The 26,497-nt window shown below is 39.5% G+C and overlaps 1 protein-coding gene across 1 annotated transcript; it reads right to left on the bottom strand.

Moving 5' to 3' along the window:
* Nucleotides 1-563: 563 nt before the first annotated feature.
* On the bottom strand, nt 564-20,557 carry LOC104049330 (rap1 GTPase-GDP dissociation stimulator 1). The gene is made up of 10 exons (XM_064464853.1): nt 20,437-20,557; nt 18,127-18,255; nt 16,766-16,891; nt 16,022-16,165; nt 11,859-11,993; nt 8,536-8,661; nt 4,107-4,246; nt 3,085-3,211; nt 1,919-2,047; nt 564-697 (listed from the first exon to the last, which is right to left on the bottom strand). The coding sequence occupies exons 1-10, from the start codon at nt 20,555-20,557 to the stop codon at nt 564-566; spliced, it is 1,311 nt and encodes a 436-aa protein (XP_064320923.1).
* Nucleotides 20,558-26,497: the final 5,940 nt, after the last annotated feature.

Genomic DNA, 26,497 nt, shown 5'->3' with positions numbered 1-26,497 from the left:
TTTTGTGGTGGTTTTAACGTGTTCAGTTAACAGTTGGGCTCATAGGTTGATTCACAATGTGCAGAGGTTGAACTGGTGCCAGTTAGCCCTTTTGCATTGTTTAAGGCACAGCTCTAATGTAAACCCCCATTGTTTCAGGTTGCATGATACAAGCTTGAGGGTTTTTTGTAATGATTTTAAAGTCTCATTGATGTAAGAAAAAGCTGCAGTTGATATCCTGATTTGACAAAATCAAGCAGCTTAAAAAATGTATTACAGGGGCGTGAATTGCCTAGTGCTTCTCATGTGATGTTTTCTAAGATCACTTGCTTGACAGGCCTTATTCCTACTGCAGTGTTAGCAGCTCAGTGAAGAGCAGCAGTGATGCGAGTATCTGTAGGGCAAACGGATGAGCAAATGAGTAGTTTTTGGTATGTACAGCTTTAAAAGCAGGAGCTGTACCTGGGCTTTAGTAGTGTTGGTTATGCGGCAGCACGACAAATGCGAGGTAGGGTTGGCAAAGCTGGTGCTTTATTGCATTTACCTTGGGAGTGGTGCAGGGTTGCTATGGAGGAGAGGGAGGGCTAGTGGGGTGTCTCTCCTCTCAAAATCTGTAATGTTGTGACAGCTTCCTTCACCACATTTGCATTGCTGTGACTGCAGAGTTGTTCGAGGGTTTCTTTAATCTCGTCCTCTTCTATTTCTTGTCTCAGATCACCTGAATGGGAGATGAAATGCTGACTTTTAGTGACATGACATGGTGTAGTGGCTCCCAACAATCGTTGTGAGATAAAAGTTTGGAGTACTTGCTGTTTAAAGTGAGCTGCTTTAATTTAAATTTATCTCAATAGGTACCCTTTCAGCCATTGAAAGTATTGAACAGGGTAAGATTTTTTTTCCTGTTTGACTTCCAAGAACTAATTGAACAGAAAAAAAAGCACTTTGAAAATTTAATACAGGACAAGTTCCAGCACTTTTTTTGCCTGTAAGCTTTTTGTTAGCCTTTCATATTAGTAGGACTCAACTCTTAGTGTTACAGTTATACACCTCTGGAAAAAAGTCTTATAGATCACATCTGTTGTGTCAGTACTCTGTAGTAGCACTGAAGGATGAAAATGCTTATCGCTATTCCAATATATGTGTGGCTACAGGGAAAAAATAGAGCATACTGCAAAGTCCAGCTTGCCTGCTAATACAGGGTGGCTCCAGGATTTGAAAGGTAGCTCGCCTTGTGGCAGATCCTTGCCTGAGCCCAATCATTATTTTTAATTTACATGATTTACATATTAAGATGTGAGTAACTGGCACGAGATCTTTGGACTCCTGTTTTCAGTTTGGTGATTTCAGTTAGTGCCACACATGCAGGATGAGTCTGATCTTGCTGGAAGCATTTTAAGTCTTCCCTAACCATGGAGTGAGAGAAACTGAAATCATATCCTTCATATGTTCTACCGAAAGTTGCTGTGCAAAGGCAGCGTTGCTAAAATTGCTGTTTATCTCAGCCTCTGGTTTGCTTACAGTGCAGGCAGAACAAATGTATTCCTGCCTGTGGAAGATGATACAGACTCTTCGTTTCTTTGAACACAAAAATGCTGTGGTACATACCGGACCTGGGACTGCCAGATGTTTGTGCATGGTGAACTTGGACAAAGATGCCTTTATTCCAGGCTCTAATTTTGCTATTTCAGGACTTGATTATGCCACTGACTTGCTGGAATAAAGCCTTTCTTTTTTTATTCAACTGATGGCTTCATCAACTTTTCATAAAGAATCTACTTGACTGGGTTTTTTGGTGATCAGTAAAGAATGAACCTCTCTAATATCCTTTACTACTCACTGACTGCAACATTGCAAGCAGCACATTTCAGTAACAGAAAACACTTGTGTTTTCATCACAAATATGCCTCCTTTCATCACAGACAGCTTAAAATGAAGTTACCTGAATTAAGAAGACTGCACAAAAGACCCAATGAATTATATTTCACCTCAGGACTTGTATTATCATCTCGTAGAAGTTTGTGTAAGCTTTGAACTAGCTGTGATTCCTTAAAAGATTCTTCAAGGGTTTCTGAAAAATAAGGAAATTAAGACCTAAGGTGTTACCTGAAAAGGAGCCAGAAAGTGAACATGCTTGCTTTTTTTAAAAATTAAAGTTCCTGACTGGCTTAATTTCAAATTGGCTGTACAGGGATGTCCTGGGCATCTGTTTTCTGTACTGGAGAAATTCTGTATTATTTTCTGTACAGTGTTTATACACTGGCCTCATTCTGGAAAACAGAACCTGTATGCTATAGATAATATAAAATAACAATAATAGATTAAAATTTACAATGACCAGTGATAGAAATCTTGATTCGCATTAGTTGCCCAGCAGAGCTTGAGAGCCTTAATGGTGGGCCAGGCAGGAAAATGGGCTCTTCCAAATTTCAAGTTGACTATTTCTTTTCCATTTATCTTTTGATGTGTGTAGATATCTGTAGTGACTCTATTGTAATAAAGTGAGACCCATTTCAAATGTGATCAGTCATACAGGAAAAATCTGAAAAAATACCCTCTCTGAAAACTAGCTCAGTAAAAGTAGTTAAACCTTTATAGTTTTCTCACTTGTTTCATTCGCAGCTTCTACAAGGCCCTTTTGTGTATGCTTCTGCTTTATTCTCTCCTCCATTCAAATGTCTGTCTTCTGAAGATTACTTCCTCCATCAATACTCTTCATTGACCATTCAAGTCCGTAATTTGTCCTTAATTTTGTCTTCATTTAGACTTCCTCATTTTTTTTCCTCCAGTCTTCATCACCTTTACTTTCCTTCTGGGTTTTTTTTGTGTAGGTTTCCAGCATCATACCATGCTACTCAACAGATGGTGCCTCTCCCCACAACCTGATCATTTGACTCTACCCTAAACGAAAAATAATCTTCAGGCAACTCCTGAAGCATGTTGCTTTTGTGCTTTTCTAGATGGCTGACCTCATTTATTTCAGGCTGAAGAGCTAAATCTAGACAAGAGGCATTATTTTTCTTACATCTTATGTAGACTTAACAGCATGACAATGTTTCTTAATAATTGGGGATCTTGCACAGATAAATGCTTATAGGAGAAAAATACCTAAATCGATTGCAGATGCGATTGCCAAGGCGTTCAGCGCCTCATTCTGCATGGCAGCATGTTTGCTTGTTGTCATGGAAACCAGATGTTTCACTCCTTGTGCCTCCTGGATGGCTTTGACCACTTCCTGTTAAAGCAAAGGGAAAGTATCACAGATGAAAATCTGGCCTGAGAATGGAGTAAATGAGATTGCACTCTTCAGCCTCTGAATAGATGGAAGTTATTTGCTTGCTGCAATGCAAACTGATGATATTTGAAGACTAGAGATAACATTTCTTTTGGCACTGATCATACATGTCTGCTTACGGCTGGTCTAATTTACTTGCAATGTTAATACTGGCAATTATGTATATGCATATCTGTAAGACAAAAATAGATATATTTTGTGTCAAGAGTTTGACCTTATTCCAACTTTTTAATTCCAAGCCTTCAAACTAGCAAAGATTAGTTTTAATTTATCGAAGCCCGTGCAGATAGTATCTAGTTTTATCGCTGTCTCAAAGTAAAGCATGGTTAGGATGCTTGTGTATAATAGCATGATTTACAAGAAACAGAAGCCTGTTCTAGTATGCCAGTAGATGCAGATCAAGCCAGATTCATCCATCACTAGGTGGGTAAGTGGGCTCTTTGGAGCTCCTGGAGGACTGAGATTTGGGACAGGTCTGGGTTATCTTTGCCATTTTAACTTGAAATTTGAAACGAATATTTATGGAAATAGAAAAGCTCTACCTACTAACCATTTGTCAAGCCCTACTCAAGCAGGGTAAAAGTTGACAAGTGACAGTAAGTAACCATGTTGCTCGTTTCTGTGCAGTGTCTGTGGCTATGGAGAGCAGTGCTGTCCTGCTCACCTCCTTATTGGTACTGAGGCAGCCTAGGGGGATTTGTACTGTGAACTTTCATGGTTTTAATGATAAAGCTGTATGTGCTGTTTAATACCTAAGCCCTAGCTATATTGAGAAGCTTTAAAAACTATTTGAGAAAGATAAAGTAGAAACATATCAGACCAATAGCTCTCATACTTGGGATCTGTTGTGACGCAAGATCGATGCTAGCAGCCGATTCACTTCTCCATGAAGGCCAGCGTGGTCGTTAGCATTGCACCACCGCACAAGTCTGTTGAGCAGCATGGGGTCTTGGCCCAAGATTTCAGCCGCATCAGCTGAAGAGAAAAGCATCATCAGGAGACATTCAAAAACAAACTTTTCAGTCTTTCTGTCACAAAAATGTGACTGCAGAAGTAGCCAGGACCACAGGCCTTGGTATCCTTTAAAAGCTGTAACCAAGGCATTGGGCTTTTAATGGATCTTGGAAATCTTCACCTGAAGGATGCCAGCTGTGTTAGGGCAACTCTTGGAGGTAAAGAACAAAGTAAGCTGTTCCAATAGACCTATCCTTTTTAAGAGGCTGCTGAAGAAGGCCTTAAAATGAGCAGCTTTGTATCTTTGAAAGCAAATATTCTGTTACTGTGCTGAAATCTTCATGAGGGCTGTCCCTTTCCTGTTTGGTTGCTTGCACTTGCTCTTTGAGCCCTGCACAAATGTAATCATGGGCTCTTCAGGGTCGGTTCTTGCTGTTTTAGTGCTCTCAGTCATGGTGATAATTACTGTTGGTAGCATGTGGGAAGCCAAGTCTGAGTACAGAATTGGTATTGTATGTAAGTCAGAATTACAGAATTACATGTCTGTAATTGCATGTCTTAAGACTGTGTGTTGAACTGTATTAGGTATCGTCAAAACTTCCTTCAGAGTTTGGAGGAGCCTTTTAATTGACCTTCCCCCGTGTTTCAGGAACCCTATCTGAAGACTTCAAGAAGTATTAGCCTGTGTGACTGACGTTTGGGAAAAACCTCACTAGATGACATTTTCTAAGAAGTGGAACTCTTAATGATAAGCTGTTGTTTAAGGCTTGTTGCCACTAAGGGGACTACTCCCAAAGCTCTTAGTTGTTCAGCAGCAAACGGAACTTTACTTGTGCTCTCTCAATATTGTATGTCTTACACATGGTTCCACATGAGTCTGTTTTGCAGCTTAATAATGCAACTTTAAAGTGCTATGGATCAGAAGTGACTGACTTGTGGAAAGTGGTTTCCAAGAAAAAATGCAGATATAAGGGTGCTGAGGACTGTGAAATACCCTGTTTTAACCGAATATGTTAAGCAGGAGTGCAGCCCTGAGAACATCCTCATAAATATTGCTTCAGTGATTTCAGTTAGTTGTTTCTCTTCAATACTTAAGACTTTGAAATTGTACATCCTGATTCAACTGGAATTTTCTTCCAAGCAAAGGGTACCGGGGTGGGGGTGGGGATGGGGGGAAGATAAGAAAGTAGTAATATGCACAACTTAAGCTGCCTTTTTGCAGGAATTGAGTGCTCACCCATTTGGCTTTGTGTGCAAAGGAGCTGTTTTGTAAACTGCCAAACGGAGACATGGAAACACGTTTGTATGTGTTCTGGTTGATCATGAATCTTGAACTGAGGATATAAATGCACAGCACTTCCAGCTGGGCATCAGATGTAGCAACTGAGAGGCAAGAGGACAGATGCTTGCTTTTGGTGTAGAATTACTCTATTTGCAAAAATATACCGTGGTTATAAGATTTAATTCAACTTTTAGGAGTCTCTTGGTTATTTGCAATTAAGGTTTTTTTCTTGTTGATTCTATTTTGGCCATCTTGAGTCATGTCCTGTGGCCACCCCCCACCCCTTGATGCTGGTGGACCAGAGCAGATAACATGAAATGCGCGTTGTGCTCTGAAGAAGGAAGGATGTGGTAAAGGCCTTCATGGGAAGCGTACGTTCCCAAAGAAGGGCTGTTAAGACTCTGTGAGCTTTTGCCAAGGTTTTTCTGCTTTTCTAGTCTTTTAATATAGTTCCAGGCCTGATCGGGGAGATCCCTGCTCCTTTGGAAACAAATCCAGAAAGGGGAAAAATGTGGGGAAAAGTCTGCATAGTTTTAAGATGCTGTGAAGTTTGCCTCTTGGAGCTTTGCTGAAGCAAAGACTTGAGGCAGAACCAACATTAACGTCCGGAACAGGAGAGATTTGTTTGGCTGAGAGGGGCATGACCCTGCTTCTGTTTCTTTACCTGTCCCTTTCTGCCATTGCATTTGTTTTGAGATATTCTGGAAAGGGTCAAATAGAGTGTGCACTGAAGGTCAGTGTCAATAAACCATGATTACTCTGCAGAAGCTGTAAGTTAACCTATACTCTCTCTACTTTGGGGAGAGAGATAAGGGAGGACAGCACTTCCTTTTTTTATTTGTCCAGTACGCTAAGGAACAATCCACAGATCAAAATCCCACAGGGAATCTGGGAGCTTCTAGCCTAGTGGAACGTGTTTGTTTTGAGATAAGAGTTACTTGCCATTGCACAGCCAGATGCATATTATCTCCTGTAACAGAAAGGCTTTTGTTTCTAGGTCAGGTGTTACGTGTTAGCCTGAGGAGATCATGGTAATCCAGTTTAGTACAGAAAGCTGGAAGTGGTAAGAGGGTGGTGAAAGGAACTAGTCTAAGAGGTTTGTTCAAAGGTGGCATCTTGACCTGGTTTGGCAGGCACTTCCTGATGCCTACCAGCAATAGAGCTCTTTGAGATAAAACCCAATTAGTTATTCGTAACAGGAACAGGAGGACCTTTTAACTCACAAAATGCCAAATTTTAATAAACTGTGTGTATGACTAAACTTCCAGTTGCACTGAAAGTCCTTTGGCTGTTGAAGTGCACAAGTTCTCCTCTTCTGAAGCAAAACAGTGGAAAAACCAGGAGTTAATGTTAACATCTCTTTAGTGAGATGTTGCTGACAGACCTGACTGCAGTTTTCTGTACTTAGAAACCTACCTCTTCTAGTCTGCAGGCATGTCCAGTGATTGTTAGAGTAATTAATTTATACTAGATAATGCAATTAACTCATTTAGTGTGGACTTCTTAGTAGATGTGTAGTCATAAGAGTTTCAGGCTGAGTTAATTAAGGGCAATGTCAGCTCATGGTAAACAGAATAGAAAGTAATTAAAGGTGGGAGAATTGTGTGTTCATAGGCAGGAATGGGTAAACACTGATTAATCTACATATTTTTTCTACTCTGCAGTTTGGTATCTGCATTGTTTTGGATTCAGAAGTTGTACCATTTTCTGCTAAATTCCAACTTCATACTAGGACTTGGAAATAGCATTGAATAAAAAAAGATAATTTAGTGTTTGATAATTTAGATCGGTGTTATTATGATGTCTCAATTTTAAGAGCTAAATGGTCTCCCCTGTCACAATTCAGGTATAACTTTGGAGAAATGACCTTTTAATGACTTCTTTCAAAGCCTGAGAGGAAGAGGCTAAGTTTCTGTACATCTTGCAATGTCCATTTCCTACCATGGTGAAATATAAATGAAAGCAGCTTTTTACTGAATTAGAATCAGTGCAAATTAGTATGAGTGCAAAATCTAAATTTTATACTTTGCATAGTCATTTGAAAAAGGATACAAGTAGCTGCCATATGAAAGTGGTGTCCGCAGTGGTGTAAATGAGGGCAGCATGGAATGTAGGAGAGTGAGGTTTTTTCCCCTTCCATATAACTGATGAATTAGTGATTGTAATTGTTCCGTACCAGCTGTCAGTTCCCATCACAAAATGGTCATAACTTTTCTGCGTCTGTTTTTGACCTATTCCTTGTTATTCCTGCACCTCAAGGTGGCCCGTACTGACTAGTGTTCTAGAGCGGCTGCTCTGGTGATATGAAAGAATTAGAGCACTTATCGTTAAATATCCAAACCCCACAACACTTGTTTTTGTGTTATACTCTGGTAAGAAGCTAGATAAGTCTAAGGATAAATTAAGATATTGTAGTAGACCTTAACACAGTTCTGACATTGTGCATGTTTCTCAAAATGCAGCTTTATATGCAGAGTGAGTATTGTTGCCTCTGTGTAAAACTGAACGAAGTGCAAGTAGATAATGCCATATTTCAACATGCAAAGTAAATTCAACGTTTGAACCACACCAGCAAGATAAACCTGGCAATATGTGTATAGAGAGACTGAGTGACTGGTTGAAACTAATTTCTCCTGCCTCTCTCCACCCCAGCTCCCTTTGATCCTTTTATATTCTCCACTTCTTCTATGATTTGCTTTCCTGTGATTTGGCTCTGTAAATCCTTAGCCTGACTCTTTCCCATCATACTTGTGCCTTGCTGGTATATCTCTGGTGGAAAAGATCTTCCTTTCAGAGCTTTGCCATTTCTCACTGACTACTGCGGATTCCTCTCGGTCTGAGGCTGGCTGGGTCAGTAGGGAAGGCTCGCAGCCTCAGGCAATCACCTCTGTTGGAACCTCTCCAAACTGAGTGGAATTAGGTTAGCATGACACTTAGCCTGCAGACTCCTTGCAGATCTGTTGTCTTGCAGGGGGAGGGGAGGAGGGGGGTATATAGATGACATCAGTAAACGTTAGCAATTCCCTACCTTGACCATCTGCTAACATCCGTAGTGTTCCAAGAAGTTTAAACTGCACAGGGGGCATCTCTGACCTTAGAAGTGCCTGAATCCGTTCTGCCACGCCTTCCTCCAGCATTTGAACCTTGTTGACAACTAGTAAATGGAAAAAAAGATGTTGATGTGAAGCTCAGTAACTGTACAAGCATCTGAAAATACAGATATGACATAACTGCTGTTCTGAATTTCACACCCTGTTTTGCTCTTAGCAAAAGGTCCGACTTGTTAGAGTGTTCAGAAATTAAGTCAGGACTACCCGAACTTTTAGATTTAGTATTCTCTTTTGAGCTAAAAACTTCCTAGGAACTGCTGTTATGATATTTTGGTTACTTTTGATCTAAGCCCTGCCCAGAGTGCAGTACATAAAAGAGGATAAACACAGCATTCTGTTTCTCTTCTTTCTTCTAATTGCAATAGATTATCTGTCTACTCGCCCACTCACATGAGCAAGCCTTTCCTGTGCTTGCTCATCTTAACTGAACTGGGTGGCAGAAGTGATTTACATAGCCATATTTCTTGTGAATGAATTTTCTTTTTGTATTTGAGCTTGCTGATCCGCTGTTGTTCATGCCTTTGTTTCTGTGCTTTCTTCTCCTAATTCTTGTGTCTTTGCTCCTGTTGTTAGTGCCGTAATACCTGGTAATAATCAGAAGCTTGTCTGGAAAGAGTCCTAATGCTGCCTGACTGTGCTACCAAAAGTTGCTTCCTCCAGAGCAGTTTTCTTTCCATCCTCTGTGTGCCTTTTATTGAGGGGTGGGGGAGTGACGGGACAGTGAAATTAGGGAGATAACCGTTCTATTCCTTCCTCCTTCCATTGACCAAATTGAGAAGCAGACAGCGTTAAGCAACTTGCTGTTAATGTCCTTAGTTTTCAGTGGCACAGACTGACTCCATTCACTAGAACATAATGACTTTTTTCAATTTTTTCTATAAGCACCTGTTCTCTTTTAAGATCACTACCTGAATTAAAGACCTCCCCTGTGCCCATTTGCAAGTGTTGGCCCATATTTTATTTTTATTTTATGATTTATTTGGATTTGCACTCAGGCTTCTGTTCTTTTCTTTTTCCGAGGTAACAGACTCTATTTTTGAAAGCAGTAGCGTTTGTGTATTTCTGGAAATAATGTATTATTGTGAGGGCATGTCTTAACAGCTTCCATATTCTGATATGTTTACAAATTGATGAGGAAAAGCACAGTGTAGGAATAGCGTTTTAAGTGCTGTGCATTGCCCACACGCTTGGAAAGGTCTAAAATGGTTAGTAATAGACTAGAACAGAACAAATAACCAAAATAGACTGTGCTGATACATTGATATTTGATAATTCAGAGTTGAGGCTTTTAAAGTACAACTGCAGAGAACATTAAGATCTACTGGTACTGTGTGTAGAAGGCAGTGCTATAGGGGTGAAGTTGTTGGTTACAACCACATTTTTCTGGAGTTTTAGAGCCTACAAACTTTGCAAGATCAACTGTGTTCATTGCTTTGTTAAGGAACTCCCAGGGACTGCACTGCAAAATGTGGGCCTTGGTATCTGTTGAGAAACAGGTTCTGCTGTGAGTTAGAATGTGATCATCTCTGCTTGTTGTCAAGGGAAACTGCATCAAAATTGCTGTCTTTCAAATGAGGTGAATCGGTGTCTTTGCTGCTTGTAGCTGTGAAATCCAATTGCACATATTGCAGGAGCAAAGTCAATGAGAACTAAGCATGGGACACACCTAGGCTTATAGAAAAGAAACCCATCTTTTCATTCCAATTAAGATAGTTACATTTTGCCTACTAAATTACTCTCCTAATTTCAGCTAGATAGTTCTCTCGGTTTTTCATAATTGTATGATTATCTTCCAAGCTCTGTGTTAAGTTGTAACTGGTGTAAGGTAGCTGGCATGCATGGTCAAAATACTGCATGCTCTATTAGCGCCAGAAAGCAATTTGCACAGGCTTCTCTCTGCTGATCTGAATGGTGGTAGAAAATCTATTCACAGAGAAATAAAATACATACAGAAGCACTGAGGGGCTTATGGTGTGAAATGTTATGTTTATTAAAATACTGAATAGGCAGGCATGGCTGGCTGTTATGATCCAGAGTGTGACAATACTATAAGCCAAACTAAATAAATTACTTGAGAGCATATCAAAAATTAGTTGAAAGAAATAGGTGAAGTTCTGAAGAGAGCTGTCTGCAGGAAGAAATGAGGGTGTATCAGGCTTTAAGAGGAAGTAGTGGAGGCAAGGTAGCAACTAGTATATTCTGGGGCTCTCAATTGTTCAAAGCAATGATTATGTATAAAACTGTTAAACCAAGCATGCTGGCTGACTTACATACTAAAACTGGCAGACAACTTCAAGTTTTTTGTTTTCAGAAAATAGCGCTGGTGTCATGCTCTTCTGTGCAGTACTGTATAGCAGCAAAAGGACTGCGTCGCAGGGTTCTGTACTGTTAAGTCTCTAGCAAAACACTTGGCCTGAATTGCACTTTCACATGGAAGCAGTAAATCTGAGATGAGAAGCAGCACAATTTTCTGATGTGTATTAACAAAAGATCACAAGTTTAGAATCCTGGAATGGTTTGGGCTGGAAGGGACCTTCAGAGACCACCCAGTCCAACCCGCCCGCAGTGAGCAGGGACATCTTCAACTGGATCAGGTTGCTCAGAGCCCCGTCCAGCCTGACCTTGAATATTTCCAGGGATGGAGCATCTACCACCTCTCTGGGCAACTCTGAGCCAGGGTTTCACCACCCCCATCATAAAAAAATCTCTTTCTTATATTTAGTCTAAATCTGCCCTCTTTTAGTTTAAAACCATTACCCCTTGTTTCATCGCAACAGGACCTAATAAAAACCTTGTCCCCATCTTTCTTATATGCCCCTTTTAAGAATTGTTTTAAAGTGTGCTACAGAGGCCAAATTTTCAACGATTATTGGCTTTATGGAAAAGGAACAGATTATCAAATCCCTACCAACGGTGATGTGATAGCTCTACCCCATACTCTGTATTTTAAGCTATAAACCCTGTTCTGTATTTTTGTCTTGAACTGCTGTATGCTGTTAATATGAAACCATTTCAGCAGCTGGCAATGAGATCACACTGTTATATTTAGACCCTTTATGTAGATGAGAAGTCCTGATGAATTATTCAAATATATATGTCTCTGCAGGGGGAAAAGAGGGTCAATTGCCCCTCAAAATACAGGGACTGGAACTGGTGACTTGGACAGTGCTGCATGGATCTCCATTAAATGACTCATCTTTGCAAAGAATCACAATAAGTCAGTTGTCTTCAAACTCTGTACCTGGTATAGCAAGGTTTCGAAGGGCACTGAGCGCAGCATGTTGAACAGAGACATCCCCACTCTCTACGTGTTTCTCCAAAAGATCCAGAAGCTGATGTATAACTCCTAACTGTACCATTCGTACACAGTTGCCGTCTGAGGAAAGAGGCAAAGCCAAGCAGGTGAGGGAGATAAGAAACACAATGATAGAAATTAATGATGCAAATTGAGAATTCAGGGAGTCTTTGGCTGTTTTCATGTCTTGATAAGATTGAGACTGTGCATTGTAAAAAACAATGCAGTTTCAACCTTCAACTCTCTAGAGGTAAATGGGCATCAGCCACCTGTGAACTGATGCTGAGACACCCTCTACTAAAGCTTACTTGAGAGAGCTTTCTAGGGACAGTCACTGTCAAATTCAAACCCATAGGTTCTCCAGTCAATTTCTTCCTCAAAACTGCTTTATTTTCCACGATATACGTAGTGGAATACTGGTGGCATTTTCCATTTCTCCACAGGGTAGCTTTAATACTGCAATTTTGCTATTCTACTGGTTTAAGAGACTATTGTGAGACCAGGGATCTTATCCAGCAGCGGTGAGTCTGATTACTAGTTTTGTACCTCTGTTACTGCTTGTATTCAGTCAAATAATTTGTCATTAACTAATCATTGAAAGAATCAGGCCTAGTTTTTTCTTGCATGTTTTGAGAAACCCGCTTTCTGAAATTAGAAGTCTGATTGTGTTGCACTCATATGAAGCTAGGAAAATGAGTCAACCTGGAGAGTTCTGATCTGTTTGATGCTGGTGAAAGAGCACATTTGTACATTCCAAAGAACCACCATTTTGCCCGGAACGTGCTCTACGATATTTTGTCAGTGCATGTCTGTATGTCTCCCTCTCTCTGAGAACTTGCTCTGCAAAGGTGACAGCCCTTTTGTGATGAGAAACTACTTAGCTCACCTTGATAGGAAATGAGAAAGTGTTATCCTAAAGAACAAAAGGAAACCCTGCGTATTATGGTCTGCATCCTTCCTGAAGGAAGTGTTCTGAAGATGCCATTTGGCAAACATTTTTCTGTATTTTATGCAGTTTATTGTACCTCAAGAGAAGCATATTCCCGACACTGGTCAACATTTCTGTATAGCTGTGCTGTTACCATGTGAATGCCGTTTGTTACGACGTGGCAAAACAGTGTGAATGCTATATAGGAAGACCACTTCTTCACCTGGGGTAAACGATTATCCATGGAACGATACAAATATCGTACAAACACAGAACCTGGCCAAATATAGCGTTAGGTGCTTCATGGTGCTAACTGCATGCCTAAAATGTACAGACTTCTAAGTTTTGTGTGTTTACCACTTAAAAATGGCTCCAGTAATTTTAATACCTTTGCTGGTTTGAATGTTATTTCCACCCCAAAGTAGTAAAAACTCCTCTCTGTTGTCTTTTGAACCACTGCCTACCATTCCTTTAATCTCTTAGGATTTCAGTTAGTAGAATACTTTTCCCCCTGTGTTACTACATATGTTAAATAAGAATTTGTCAAATGCTTATGAAATGGAAGTGCATATTTTCATAAGAGAACTGTCAGTCAGTCTGTGCAATAGTTTGAATTCTATCCATGCAAAAATTTTTTATATCAGTTCATGCATACGTTCTCTAAAGCTGATGTTTTCTGCTTGTGATTCTTCAGATGTTCTCTTGGCTGGTCCTAATCTTTGGAGATCAGAGTACATGAGGAAAATTGCCCAGTCCTCTTTAGGAACAGGTTCTCTAGGAACAGACCATCTCTTCTGGTCTGACAAAATTCTACAGGCAAAATACTTTGATCTTCATATAGACTGACCTTAATTGAACTTAATTTCTCTCCTGCTCCCACCTTTGAAACCAAAGAATGGCAGAGCATTTTTTCTCTTGTAGTAAAGGCAGAACCCATTAGTGGTTGCCTTGCTTTGATTGTCACAGAGCTCTAAATTGGTTCTCCTATGGATTTTTGCTTGGATAGCAGCATAACCTTCAATTTAATGGCTTATAGTTAAAGTCTAATAGGAACAGGCACTTTCATAGCTGCAAAAGCTGTTTGTCATCTTTTCACTGCCTCAGAAGTCATTTGCTGAGATCAGATTTCCATAGGATTTTTTTCTCCCTTAGATTAAAGGCTGTGCATACATCAGTGGCACATACTGGGTCCTGAAAGGGATTATTCACTTTTTCTACATGAAACATCCTAATGGGGTTGTGGGGGAGATGGAGGGAGAAGAGTGAGTGACAAAGCAAGCCATTCAGCTGAATAAATTGAAGATAGCCAGTTTAAAGGCACTGAGGGCATTTCTGTGGCCTTTGTAGAATCATGATGCACAATGGCTGATTCAGAACGAGGTATAGGACAAGGAAGAAAGGGAATCTGGAAAGGATTTGAGGGGGAGGTGGAGAGATGTGTGTATGATAGCTTGCTTTAAAAAAAACAAACCCAGATGAGACTGATGAGCTAAACACTCAGACAGATGTGAGGGAATCTTTTGTGATAATTAAGCACATATTAATGCAGAAAGTTGACCAATGTCAAAAAAAGCTCCTTCTTGAACCCAGTACAGTACCTATCAGTGAGAAAGGAGAAAAAACATGATGGGGTATCTTCTGCTGACTGATTCAGCCCAGCATGCCTTCCAGGAGTCTGCTTATAAGAGTCTCTCCATGTTTCTCTCCGCATAGTATAAAGGCTCATTGCTTTCTATAATAGGACAGCGTGAAAGATAAAAGGGCTTTTCCTGAGATTTATTTTTCCCCCCAATGTGTCTGAGTAACTTCCTAAAAGTGACTTAAAACATAAATCGTCAATAATTCTATATTTTTAATATTGCTAACGAATGTATTTGCCATGAAACATTTCCAGAGCCTCCCCTCTAATAACATGTGATTTAGGCAAAAAAAAAGTGTAAAACCTTCCATACCTGACCACCACACTTTTCACAGTTGTGCCCCTCAAACTACTTCAGTATCATTACCATCTGTGACTTAAAGGTATGCAAGCCTCCAGTCTGCAGGAGAGCAAGGGTGTTATTGTTTCAGAGCTAGGGAGCAATGAAATCTAATAGCGTTGCTTTTCTCTCCACTCACAAACAATGGCTTTCCATCTTTGAAGGGCAGAGAATAACCAACCTTACCATTTTTTGTAAAACTAGCAATAGGTGTTGCTCCTGTCTCTGTAGCTGCATGTGTTTGGATGTGATGCAAGTTCAAACGTTCTGGGGATGATGCCACATCCCTTAGCAAAAAACTTCTGCATATACTTATCCGTAGCATGACAAGTAGAGAACATCTCATGTCTGTTTACAGTTAGCCCCCAAGTGAACTGTTCTGTCCATCTTTGGGGAGGTTTGAATCAATGATGACTTGAAGGCTGTTGTTATAGTTAACAATTTAAGACCTTGAAATTGTTGGTTGCTTTGGGATTGGGGGTGGTGGGATGCAGTATAACTGTTCAGTTCTTGATGTTTTATTCTTTAATCTGTATTGCCCAAAATATATCATAGCAGGGCCCCCTACACTAAGTTGCTGTTAGGTCGTTAGCATTTTTTGATGTTCCTAAAATCAGCTTAAAGACTTAGTCAAAAATATAGGTCAGCAATATGTGTAGTCTGTTCCTAATAGATGCAGAACTTGCATTACAAGAAAGTTCTTACATTTCATTTGTTAATCCAAATGTTCAAAGTAGGTACACAGATCTGGAATAGTGAATGAGGAAACATGAGTAGTTCAATACTATGTAAACTTAAATGCAAAGCTAATCATCAGATTAAAACTGGCTCTTAAGCCAGCTTTGAAAGTAAAGTTGTAGAAGCAGGATGTGACCTGACAGCCACGGGTACAGCTACTGTGGCCTGAAGTTGTTGTGCTTGCGGCTGCATTCTGCACAGGAGCAGTCACAGTGGTATTAGATGACCTGAGGCAACGTAAGTATATGCTTGAAGGGAAGCATGGCAATGTGAGCACTAGGCTCCTATAAAAAGTGAAAAAGTGTGGTGTCTGAGAAGAATTCCCCTAAGTATTATGAAACAGGTTAGATGTGTCCCTATTAAGGAAATGAAAGCAAGAGAGCAGATGGCAACTCCTCTGCTAAAGGGGCTTTTTGATATTGTTTCTCTGTGTATCTAGACTGTCAATATTCCCTTTTTTTTACCTCCAAGAAGCAGAGAGACAATGAGATCTGATGCAGCCTTCACAGTGCATGTATCTTCAGCTTGTGAACTACCCTGGAGCCTCAGCAGGATCTCGGACAGCACCTCTTGCACGCCTGCCTCCACCAACTGCACTTTCAGAGCATCTGCAGAGACCACAGTAAAAGCACACTAAAAGCTTGTTGGGTCTTTGAAGTGTTTCAAACTAGGAAGCTAAATCCTTGAATTTTAGCCAGTCTATTTTCAGGTGCAGCCACTTTTTTGGCTTTGTTTGTAACAGTTTGCTGCTAGGATGACACCAAGGCAGAGTGAGCAAAGCTTCTGCGTTGATCTTTGACATTTCTCATATTGCCAGTCATGAGTTTTCATTTCTTTAAAATCTGTATCAGGTACACCACTGCTTAGAAAAGACATCTTCTATGATACTTGGTTGTCATTTTCTATAAAAAACAATCTGTCTAGTCTGATTTCCTGTTACACACCATGGAGAATATATTTGAATCTGATATCTTATGGATCCACTGAAATAGTGGAATACTACTCTCTCCCTCCTTTCTTTGTTGCCTCGCCTATTAAGCTTCAAAGTCTTGCTCAGGCCAGGTTTTCATATGTTCTTGTGGCTTATTTCCACTGAAGGGATTGCTAGTTCCATTAGTAGCATCCCATGGCAAACTCAGAACCCAGATCGTAAGCCAAGTACCAGTACCCTGTCTGCCCTCATTCCTCCAAGCTGAAAGGAGCCTTACCATTTTCTGCAAGTGCTTGCAGGACCTCAAAGACAATTTCTAACCTCTCATGGTTCTCTGCTCTTCTCAGTTGTTTCACCAGCTGTTCAGCAACCTTTGTCTTGCTTAGAGCTTCCTTGGCTGTATCTGTGTATATGATAAAGACAGGATTTTGAATGCTCCTTTATCTGATTAAATATTAAGCATATCTCCCTATAATTGGAAGTAATTAGACACTACTTTGGTTTTGAATGCTTTTCTTTTTATATAGACGCTTCTGTTCCTTTGGACAGCACTGAGACAGCAAAACTACATTCCACCCCTTCTTCTCTCCACCTCTTTCTTTAACACTATTTTTGTGTAATTCCTGTAGCCATGACCTTACAATATTTGCCAAATTAAGCCAGGCTTAATTCCACTGACTCTTATAAATTCATCTATACTATGATTATTTAATATGTCAAATTGGCACATGCCAGTTTGTTGTAGTAGTATGTTTTCTGCCTTGATTAGATGGTTCTAGTCTTGCTGGGATCCTAAATATCTACAAGATTTATGTTAAAGAAAAGATCTTTTTTTTTTTAAAAGCCTGCTGCTGTCTGACATAGAACACATTTGAATGGAATATGGTATTAAGTAATATAAGAGATGTATAAAGGCCAGACCTCACTAGAGGATGATGTGACAGGCTGATAGCATACCCTCCTCCCTGCCTCTCCCCCTAGATGCAGGAACCAGTAGATCAAATTGTAGTCAGACCATATACAAAGTGTGGTAACATTTTCCTAATTGGTCTCTTTCTTCCATCGCTACTTACAACTTGTGTAAAGTAGGGCAGACGTATTTTAAATCAGTTGAGATGCCTTTGGTTTGAGAACTGTGTAAATGAAAAGGGAAGCTGTTCCATGAAGGTATGTGAACTTAATTATTAAATAGAAATAAATTTTTCATAAATGAGTATTTAATATACAATATCTGAAGTAGTTGAAACTGTCAATTTACCACAAGAAGTTATGCCCCCTATGCTTTTTTTTCTGGCTAAAAAGCTGTATTAAGTCTTAATTGTTTTCATGTAGTACCAGCAGTTGCTGGTACTCCAGGAAAGAGTAGTTATTTCTCCAGTACAGATACTGTTGCCAGTCCCTGATTAGGTATCAGTAGTGTTTAAAAAAACAAAAAAACAAACAAAAAACCCACAAACCAAAAAAAAACCCCAAAACCCAAACAAGCCAACCACCCAAAATAACCCAACAAAACCAATCCCCCACAAAACCCAAAACAAAACAACCCCCACAAACCTGTGGGCATGCTGCATGTACATGGGAAGGCAGTGACAGTGTGACGATGATATTTTGCTCCAAGATACCAAAACATTTACTTACCAAGGTCGGCAAGATTGCATAAGGCCAATAGATCAACATGGACAAGTGGTTCACTCTCTGCATAATCGGTTAGTATTCGGACTAGCGATGTGATTACTCCTACCTTCACCAGCTCTTCCTGAAGATCCCCTGAAATAGTAAGCATAGAGGTTAAAGGTGATTAAATAAGGACCAATTAGATCAATAAAAAGCATCCAACTGAGATGCTTTACAGCAAGATAATCTGGTTCTTTCTCACACTGTTAGAATTTGTACAGCTCTTAGGCTGTGGGTTCAGGCTAATGTGGGTGTTTGGGAAATACAGGTTCAGGTCAGGGTTTTGCTAAACCTGGATCAACTTTGACTTGAGGAATTAAGCACTGTGCAAATATATAAGGGTAATTGCATGAGCATCTCTACTACTAGTGCAGCTTCTAAAGCAGGTTCTGATGGACTGTATCTCTTGGTATGTACCTGGAAATGGAGTGAGGAGCAGACAGTTGGCTTATTTCTTTCTCTCAGGGAATGGGAATCTCAGCCTTATTATCCTATGGCTTCTTTTGTTCTGAAGGGCAGGGAGATGTAAGGGACTAGAAACCCAAGATAAAGCAGTGTGGTGATGACTCTGCTTTCAGGGATCAACAGTGTTCTGACTCATAGCAAATGCCCACATACCTGCTTTTTGCATGTTAGAATAATGATTCTTTTTTTGTTTCTTAAATAACTTCTGGTAAAACAAGGCACTTTACCAATACCTGGGCTATTATAAGATACCACTGAGAGACAGCCTGCTTTGAAGTTCGTCTACGGGAATCAGCCTCTTCCACATTTTTGAGTGTTAGTTGCTCAGCATGTAGGGAGAGCTGGAGTGCTTGAATTCAAACTGTCTTTGGAATTTTTATAGGCTGAGTAAGGTTCTCAAACAGGGACTTAAGGGAAGTCAACAAAGTACAGTAATTAAAAATTAATTAGGTCCTGGCTCTAGTATACTAATTACAGTTGTCTTCAACCACATGCAGAATTGCTGAGGAAAACACTGGTAACTGTTTGTTTTGTAGTTTTCCATGTAATGAGTGAAATCTTAATATTTAAAATGATTTTGAGAATGCCAAGAAGTATGAAACACAAGGGATGGTTGCTTAACAGTACAACGACACTGCTTTTGCAGCAGTGTCTTGCTGAGAGCTAGACTGCACCTTGGATTGCGGCATGCATGGCAGACACCAGAAATCACCTGGGTGCTCTTGTAGCATATACAGTTGTAATTCGTTCAGGGAATCAGTGAAGTTAATATTTCTATGATGTATCTATTGCTGTTTTAGAAATTATTAAAGCATGTATCGTATAGTCAAGAGTCATCTTGTCAAATCTATGCTAGGCCTGTGTTGTGATGCAAGTGAAGCAGATTTGCAGTATGGCCATACGCTGTAGTAACGCTGGTGTACAATAGTTGCATGAGTTGCATATGGGGAAGTGTTTTTTCAAACTACTATGTGGCATTCCTTCGTAAATAACATCTGATTTTCAGGGGGCTAGTAGAATATATACCAGGTACCTATCATGCTTGGATTTCATAGGAACAATGCAGGGAGGCAAACCCATAGCTTTCTAGATAAAGCTATACAGGTCCATATTGGAAAGATAAGGTAAGTTGAAGGCAGAGGGAAATGGGTGGAAGACACTGGGTTCCATATTGCCTCCAGTATGCAACAAATGTTTTTGGTCAGTCTGGGAATTAAAGGTAAAAGAAAAATCTTAAACTGTTGGGGCAAGTAAATGAAGAGAGTTTAATTCATGAGACCAGCAGGCAAGCTAGCATACTGGCTTTATGGAAAAATCTGGAGCACAAAGATCTCCTGTATGCAAGGATTGGTCCTCAGAGAAGACCATTCCTTGCATAGATATCTCCGTATTTTTTGTATTTTTAGAGTATGTTTTTTTATTGACACGGTTTTTAAAATAAATGCTTTGCTTATAGGTGCTGTTATTACTTTGGAAGAAGACAAAGCTATTCAGTATTTGGGCCCAAGGCAGTTCTACAAAATTAAGATATGCATGGGGCTCTGCTACTCTTGTAGCTGCAGAGCAGTTCTGGCAAAGATGTGTCACCTTGGAGTCAAAAACGTAGGGGGAAATTCAGAGTTTAGGAGGTGTTTGGGATGCATTCAGCCTGGTGTCTTGAGCTGTGTGAATTGTATATCTAACTGGAGGCTGAAGTGCATTGTGTGCTCAGGTCACATAAAAAAATTATTATGAGTTACAGGTTACAATGCTTCATAAAATAATGCCTTGCAGCTAGGGAAAATAGGATTCTCTCAAGTTGATACTTACGGTTATCATAACAGATACGGCCAATAGCCCTCCCAGCATGGAGCAACATTTCTTGGTCTGTGCTCTCCAGCAAAGGTATCAAAGTTAGAACCAAATCTGCTTCTATGCACGGCTTCTTCATTTCTTCTGTGTAGGTAAAGGAGAGGGACTTGTGGTTTTTTGCCATGTTGAAATAAAACAATGGCAACTGCAAGACCAATAGCTGGTAGCCATGAAACAAAACTCAAGAGTGGAAACACACAGCTAATGTGCTGTAATATACCTTGTAGTAACACTTTAGTACAACATACCATTCCTGGCTATCTCTGAAAGCACCTGGGCCGCCTTCACGGCACACCGTGGATTGCCCTTCAGGATTTTTGCCAAAGTTAGGAAGATCCCACTGTCTCTGAGTAGGCTGAAGGATCTCTGCTCTGTAATGATAAGAGCATTAACAATACGTGCAGTAGGCTTGCAACTGTTTATTTACATGTTGCTTTGTTTCCTGGAGTTCTGAGTGGATATCTGAGATCCAAGGATTCTGATTTAACAAGGTGCTTAAAGGCTGTCTCAGCTTAAATATATAGGAACATTCATCTGCTTGAATTGCAGCGAGTGTAGTTCCAGCTGATAACTCTGCTTCATGTTGAACTGAAGCACAGGTGGCAAAGCAAAGAGGAAAGCGGTCTCATCTTCTCTGACTATAAAAGGATGCTTGCATAAGACATGGGAAGTCAAGGATTAAGGTTCTATTCCTGAGGTTTGGCCTAGCAATTAATTCTGTAGGTAGGCACAACATCTTGTATTTAGCTGCCAGTTAGAACAGTCAATTCCATTAGCCTTTTTTTTTTTTTTTTCTTTTTTGTCAAAAAAATGACTAATTGTCCTTAAGGTAGTAAGTCACCATCTGTCAGGAGATTCAGATAAATGCAGGGTTATGCCATTCAGGAGAATGTGCAGAGACCTTAAAGACTTTCTTATAAGGAGACTAGGAACTACCCTTTAAATTCCCGACCTGATAGGGTCACCCCAATTTAATCCAAGGAGTTTCTTTTGTAGTAAATAGAATATTAAATCTGGAATTTCTCTGTAGCTTCAGGTGTTTTAGTGAGCAGTAGCTTTATCTCGTCACAGGTGGATTGGCGAGTATACAAGGAGAAAGGAAAACAACAAAACGGGCTGAGGACAGTTATAGTTCCAGCAGCAATCACTTCTTATAATACAGATTATCACAATAGACAAAAGCCTCCAGTGAATGCTTTTGGATTGTGCAAATGGTTAAACAGTGATCTGGAGTGATACTTAGCTATCTTCAGTAAGAGCCAGGAGAATCCCATTCAGACTTTCAAGGATCTGATCTTCAGCTTCTGTGTCGTCTCCACAGACCCCAAGGTACTCCAGGTGCTGACTCAGGGCTTCTAAACAGAATGGGATGGAAAACTTTGGTGAGCCAGTATGGGAAATGTTTGAGTTCTTTCTGGTATTTCCTTTCAGTGACAATGGCTGACCATAAGATCATCTCCTGAAGGGTCCAGATCTAAATATGTTCATTAAATAACTCATTTAATCCAAGAGCATGAGGGCAAAGGCTTAGTCCACTTCCCAGACAGCACATAGCTCTTGTGCAGGCATAAATATGCAGACATAAATTCTATCTGGAAAAAGAAATTAACATATAATAACTGTGGCAGAGTTTGAGTTTGGGAGGAGAGAGGAATATGTAGAGAACCCAGATCAAGCCTGTCATTTCTAAATACCTCCTTATCATAACGATAGTACTTGCAGTTCAACTAGCTGTATAGGCACTCTGATAGTGGCCAGTAGCAGGCACTGAAAGAATGCAAGAATGAAACAGATACAGTAATGTCTGTTAATACAGTAATAAAACCTTAGTTTCTGGCAACTTTGGCCTTTACAAACATACCTAGTATTTACATTGATATATTTAACACGTTTTGATGGACTTTTATTCCATGAATTTGTTTAATTACTTATTTAAGATAACTCATACTCTTCATCTCCACAGCACACTGTGACATTGTTCCACAGTTTCATTGTTGTAAGAGGAAGGTACTTCCCTTCATTTTAAAACATCTACCAAAAAGCTCAAAGCTAATGGCCTTTGGGTTTCTGTAATAGGAGAAAAGAATAATCCTTCACTATTTGCCTTTCCTATGCTTGTCATGATTAGCTGGATTTTTATGATATCCCTCCTTTGTAATTCTTCTGTCAATTCATTTAATATTTCCTCTACAGAAGCTTTGATAATTTGCCTCAATCTTTTTCCAGCTCACTTTTATTCTTTTTTTTTCAAGTGAGGAGCTAGCATTTGAAAGTGTTTTCAAGATATAGGTGGAGCTGGGACTAAGATAAAAATTGTAATGTTTTGTTTTCTACTCTTTTAATCCTTTGTCTATTAGAGAATGTGTTTTGTGCAGCTATTCAAAATGACTCGATCTCTTCTGGGCAGAGGGAGTTTATTTAGACCCTACCATTATTCGTAATTAGGCCATCATTTCCCTGTGTGTGGTGTTCTGCATTTACAGACACTGAACCTGATGTGCCTCTTTATCCCAAGCCATACAGGATGATAAGATTTTTCTGCAACTCTCTACAGTCAGTTTTAATTTTGAGTACTCCAAATAATTAAAATCCACTTTACTGTTCTGCTATTTCTAGATCATTTATGAATATATTGAATGACGCTGGTTCTAGCAAAGGTTACCTCTAATAATTATGGCTGTCTATTGTGAAAGCAGTCCTTATTCTGCCCTTCAGACTTCATCAGATAACCTCCTCACATATCCCAAGATAGCCTAGATAATAAACCTTATTGAAAAGTTTATAGAAATCAAAATGCATTGTTAACAGTATCTCCTTTATTCACCTTCTTGCCAGCTCCTTAAAAACATGTTTAGAGAGAGGCTAGCGTTGCTTGCCTCCACAGAAGTCTCAGACTGTTTCCTTTCTGTAATCCTATCTGTGTTTAGTAATTCTGTGCTTTATTATAATGCTACAATTTATCTATGCAGAGATCAGATTTCTGTACTTTGATTTCCTGCATTCCTTGCAACTGTTTTTGTAAACTCATGCCACTCTCACCGCCTTCCATGCTATTAATCCCATAGTTGATTTAAATGGCATTCTGCATGTCAGTTAGTGATCTGGTGATTCATTGTTTTAATTCCTTATAAACTCTGGGGAATAACATCCAGTCCTGACAATTGGTTATCATTTATTTTATTGATTTGTTCTAAATCAATCTTCTGCCCTTTCAATCTGAAGGTTCATCCGTCTACTTCCTGAAAACAAAAAGACCTTAAGTGGTTGAAATAAGTGTAAGAAATAATGCTGGAAAACCGATGGCTGAAGTAGTTAACTTATAGTAGAATATAATGTAAGGTGTTAACAAAATTGTAGTAAAATGGAATTTCTACTTCACATACTATTTCACTGAAAAAGAAGAATTATGAGTCTTGCCCTAGAAATTCTTCAGCCCAGGATTAATTATTCATAGTTTATTTTTGTTGTTTGATGGATTCACTATCTTCTCTTTCCTTAATGTGTCCATTAGTTAATGTGAGGTTTTTTTTTTTAAATTAGAATGCATGAATTTAATGCATAAAGCAATTGACTTCAGAGGAACCAGAAGTGTCTTGAGCTCTTTTGGAGAGAGGATGAATTAAAGGGAGAGGAAGTAGAACATCATTAAAGGCTGTTACTGTCCTTTAAGAAGAAAAATTCTTTGGTTTAAAAAAAAAATAAAACGCAGTTATTTAAGAACATTGACAAGTTGGGTTTTGTGCTTTAAACAAGATGCCATCTTTGGAAAAATGGCTGGATTCATCAGGTTAAATCCATATAGGGAAACCTCAATATTTTTTATTATGAGTAAGAAACTAAAGCTGTCTTGAAGTCTCTTGGAAAGCCTTTGTAGTTGAAAATAACTGTGTTTGTCTTTGGCCTCTTCAAAATCATGTGCTAAGGGCAACACAAGCATAAGATTGATAGGAGATTGATTTTTTTTAAAAAGAATAGATTACTTCAAATTTGTTGCCTTTTTTATTAATGAAAGCAGACTGAAAACTGCAGGAATAGGTGGATGTACAACAAGGATGACTTCCTTTGACCTGCTTTAAAAAATTCACATTAATCACTGATTTCCATTTTTGTCCAGTTCTGCCATGATTTGCTGAATAAATGATTTTGCATAAATGAAGTGCATGTAGAATGCAATTTTCTTACCAAAAAAAAATATCATCTAAGCAGCCTGACAACTGAATCAGGTTTGATCTTAAACTAGATCTAGTGGGAGTAGGCAGAAGGCTACAACTGCTGGTAGAGCAACATGAAATAAATTAGCAGCCTGTGAGAATGAATTATCTATCTACTGCACTCTATGACTTCATTCTTGTCAAGATCCAAAAAGTGTTCGCATGACATAATGCATTTAATTTCTAGTAATCTATCCTCTAATTAGAGCAATAGTGATATTCACAGCTACATTTCTAATACAGTTAAGATATATAGAAAGATGAAAAGGTGACTGGATCTCTCAAGTTGGAGGAGGTTGTTTTACAAATAGCAGGGAACGTTCTACATTAGTGGTCACTCGTTAGGTTGTTACAGTGGTAATTAGAGATCCAGGTGCTTTGTTATTTCTCCAGAGGATAGATAGTAGAATAACTCCATATGCATGATGACAAAGTCCTTGAAAAATATTCCTCTGGTTGCAGTCTGTAGTGTTGTGAAATTAGTACTACGAGCAGCAGAATCAACCAAGTAGCCGGCTAAAGAGCTGTTGTTGTAAAAGTCTTGCAGAAGGCAATATTTAAGCGTAACAGTCTTAAAATACTGAACCCTTTTTCCAAATACTCAGAATTTTATTATGTTGTATGTTATTTATAAACATTTGATTAATTTAATCAACACAGGACTGATTCCTCAATAGTCATTGTCTTGAAGTCCATGCTTCTGAAGTGGAATTGAAGTAGACACTGCAAGGCACAGTTATCTTTGTGGAGAGGCAATAATAACAACACACATACAGATTGTGACATAAAATTGGCCAGAAAAGGGTATTTCTGTTTTGTGGAAAATTCTGGGTTGTTGACATTTTGTTTCATCCCATGTCGGAACAGAATGTTGACGTGGTGAAACTTCAGGCAAAACAGAACAATTTGTTTCAGTTTCTGTTGCAAATGTGGTTCTTCCCCAGCCGGGGGCTGCCTGGCGCACTGGCCTGCTGCCTGGTAGGCAAGCTGGAAAGAAGCCAGCCAGGCGAGCCAGCTGGTCGGGCGGCGGGGAGTGCCTGCCTGCCAGGCTTCTGGGGAGGGTTTTAGCAGAATAAACATGTTCTCAAGGAATATTTTTCATTCTCTTGATTCAGCGTTTTTATTAGAATATGGTTGATTGGCTTTAAAATTCACTGTAGAAGTAGGGAAATGGGCCTGGGCTTTGGTCTGGAAAGCTCTAATTTTACTTTCTCACTGGTTACCTGGAGGGTCTGAATTTAGAAATCTCTGGAGATTGAAGTACAAAAGGCTTTTTTCCTGAGCTGAAGGACTAGATTATTAATTCATGCATAAATCTATGCATAAGCTACTGAGTAGAGGCATAGGAAGCAGACTTTTGCTGTGGGAGTTGGTTTTTGATCATCCTAATGAGGGCAGAAACAATAATGCGGAAAACATGCTGTGCCACGGAGATTTCATCTGGCTTCTGCAGTGGGGAAGGAGCCATGAAGTGTGAGCTTTTCGGGTCCCTTGGACCATTGCCGTGTTAATTCCCAGCACAAGTTTCGACCTGTAAAGTCCTTGGGGAGTGAGAAAGAAGGAATCCCACACATCTGTATATTTTTCAGTGACTGATTATGCCCCCCATAAAATGACAATGCCTTATCTGATCCTTTTTCCTCGTTTTATACCCTTTCACATGCGTAGAAACTATCTTCTCTTTCTTTTCTAGAGGAAATATAGACCTGGTCTTGCAACAATACCAAATGCTACTGAGCAGTGTGAAGTCAGTATGATCCAATTTGTCTGAGGGTTTGAGACAACTTACTCCAGTTGAATGCCTAGCC

The sequence above is a fragment of the Phalacrocorax carbo genome, chromosome 13 (assembly GCF_963921805.1).
Source record: "Phalacrocorax carbo chromosome 13, bPhaCar2.1, whole genome shotgun sequence".
Lineage (NCBI taxonomy): Eukaryota > Metazoa > Chordata > Aves > Suliformes > Phalacrocoracidae > Phalacrocorax > Phalacrocorax carbo.
The sequence above is the reverse complement of the archived record's forward strand: the minus strand, read 5'-3'. Positions and strand labels throughout refer to the sequence as shown.

Bases quoted from the DNA above. Each gene is read 5' to 3' on its own strand.
- LOC104049330 (XM_064464853.1), bottom strand. From the start codon at position 20,557: ATGAAGAAGCCGTGCATAGAAGCAGATTTGGTTCTAACTTTGATACCT. The intron at 4,247-8,535 runs GTAGGGAATTGC...TTTTCTCTTCAG, and splicing joins GATGTTAGCAGATGGTCAAG to CTGATGCGGCTGAAATCTTG. The intron at 698-1,918 runs GTAACTTCATTT...TCTCCCATTCAG, and splicing joins GTGCAGTCTTCTTAATTCAG to GTGATCTGAGACAAGAAATA.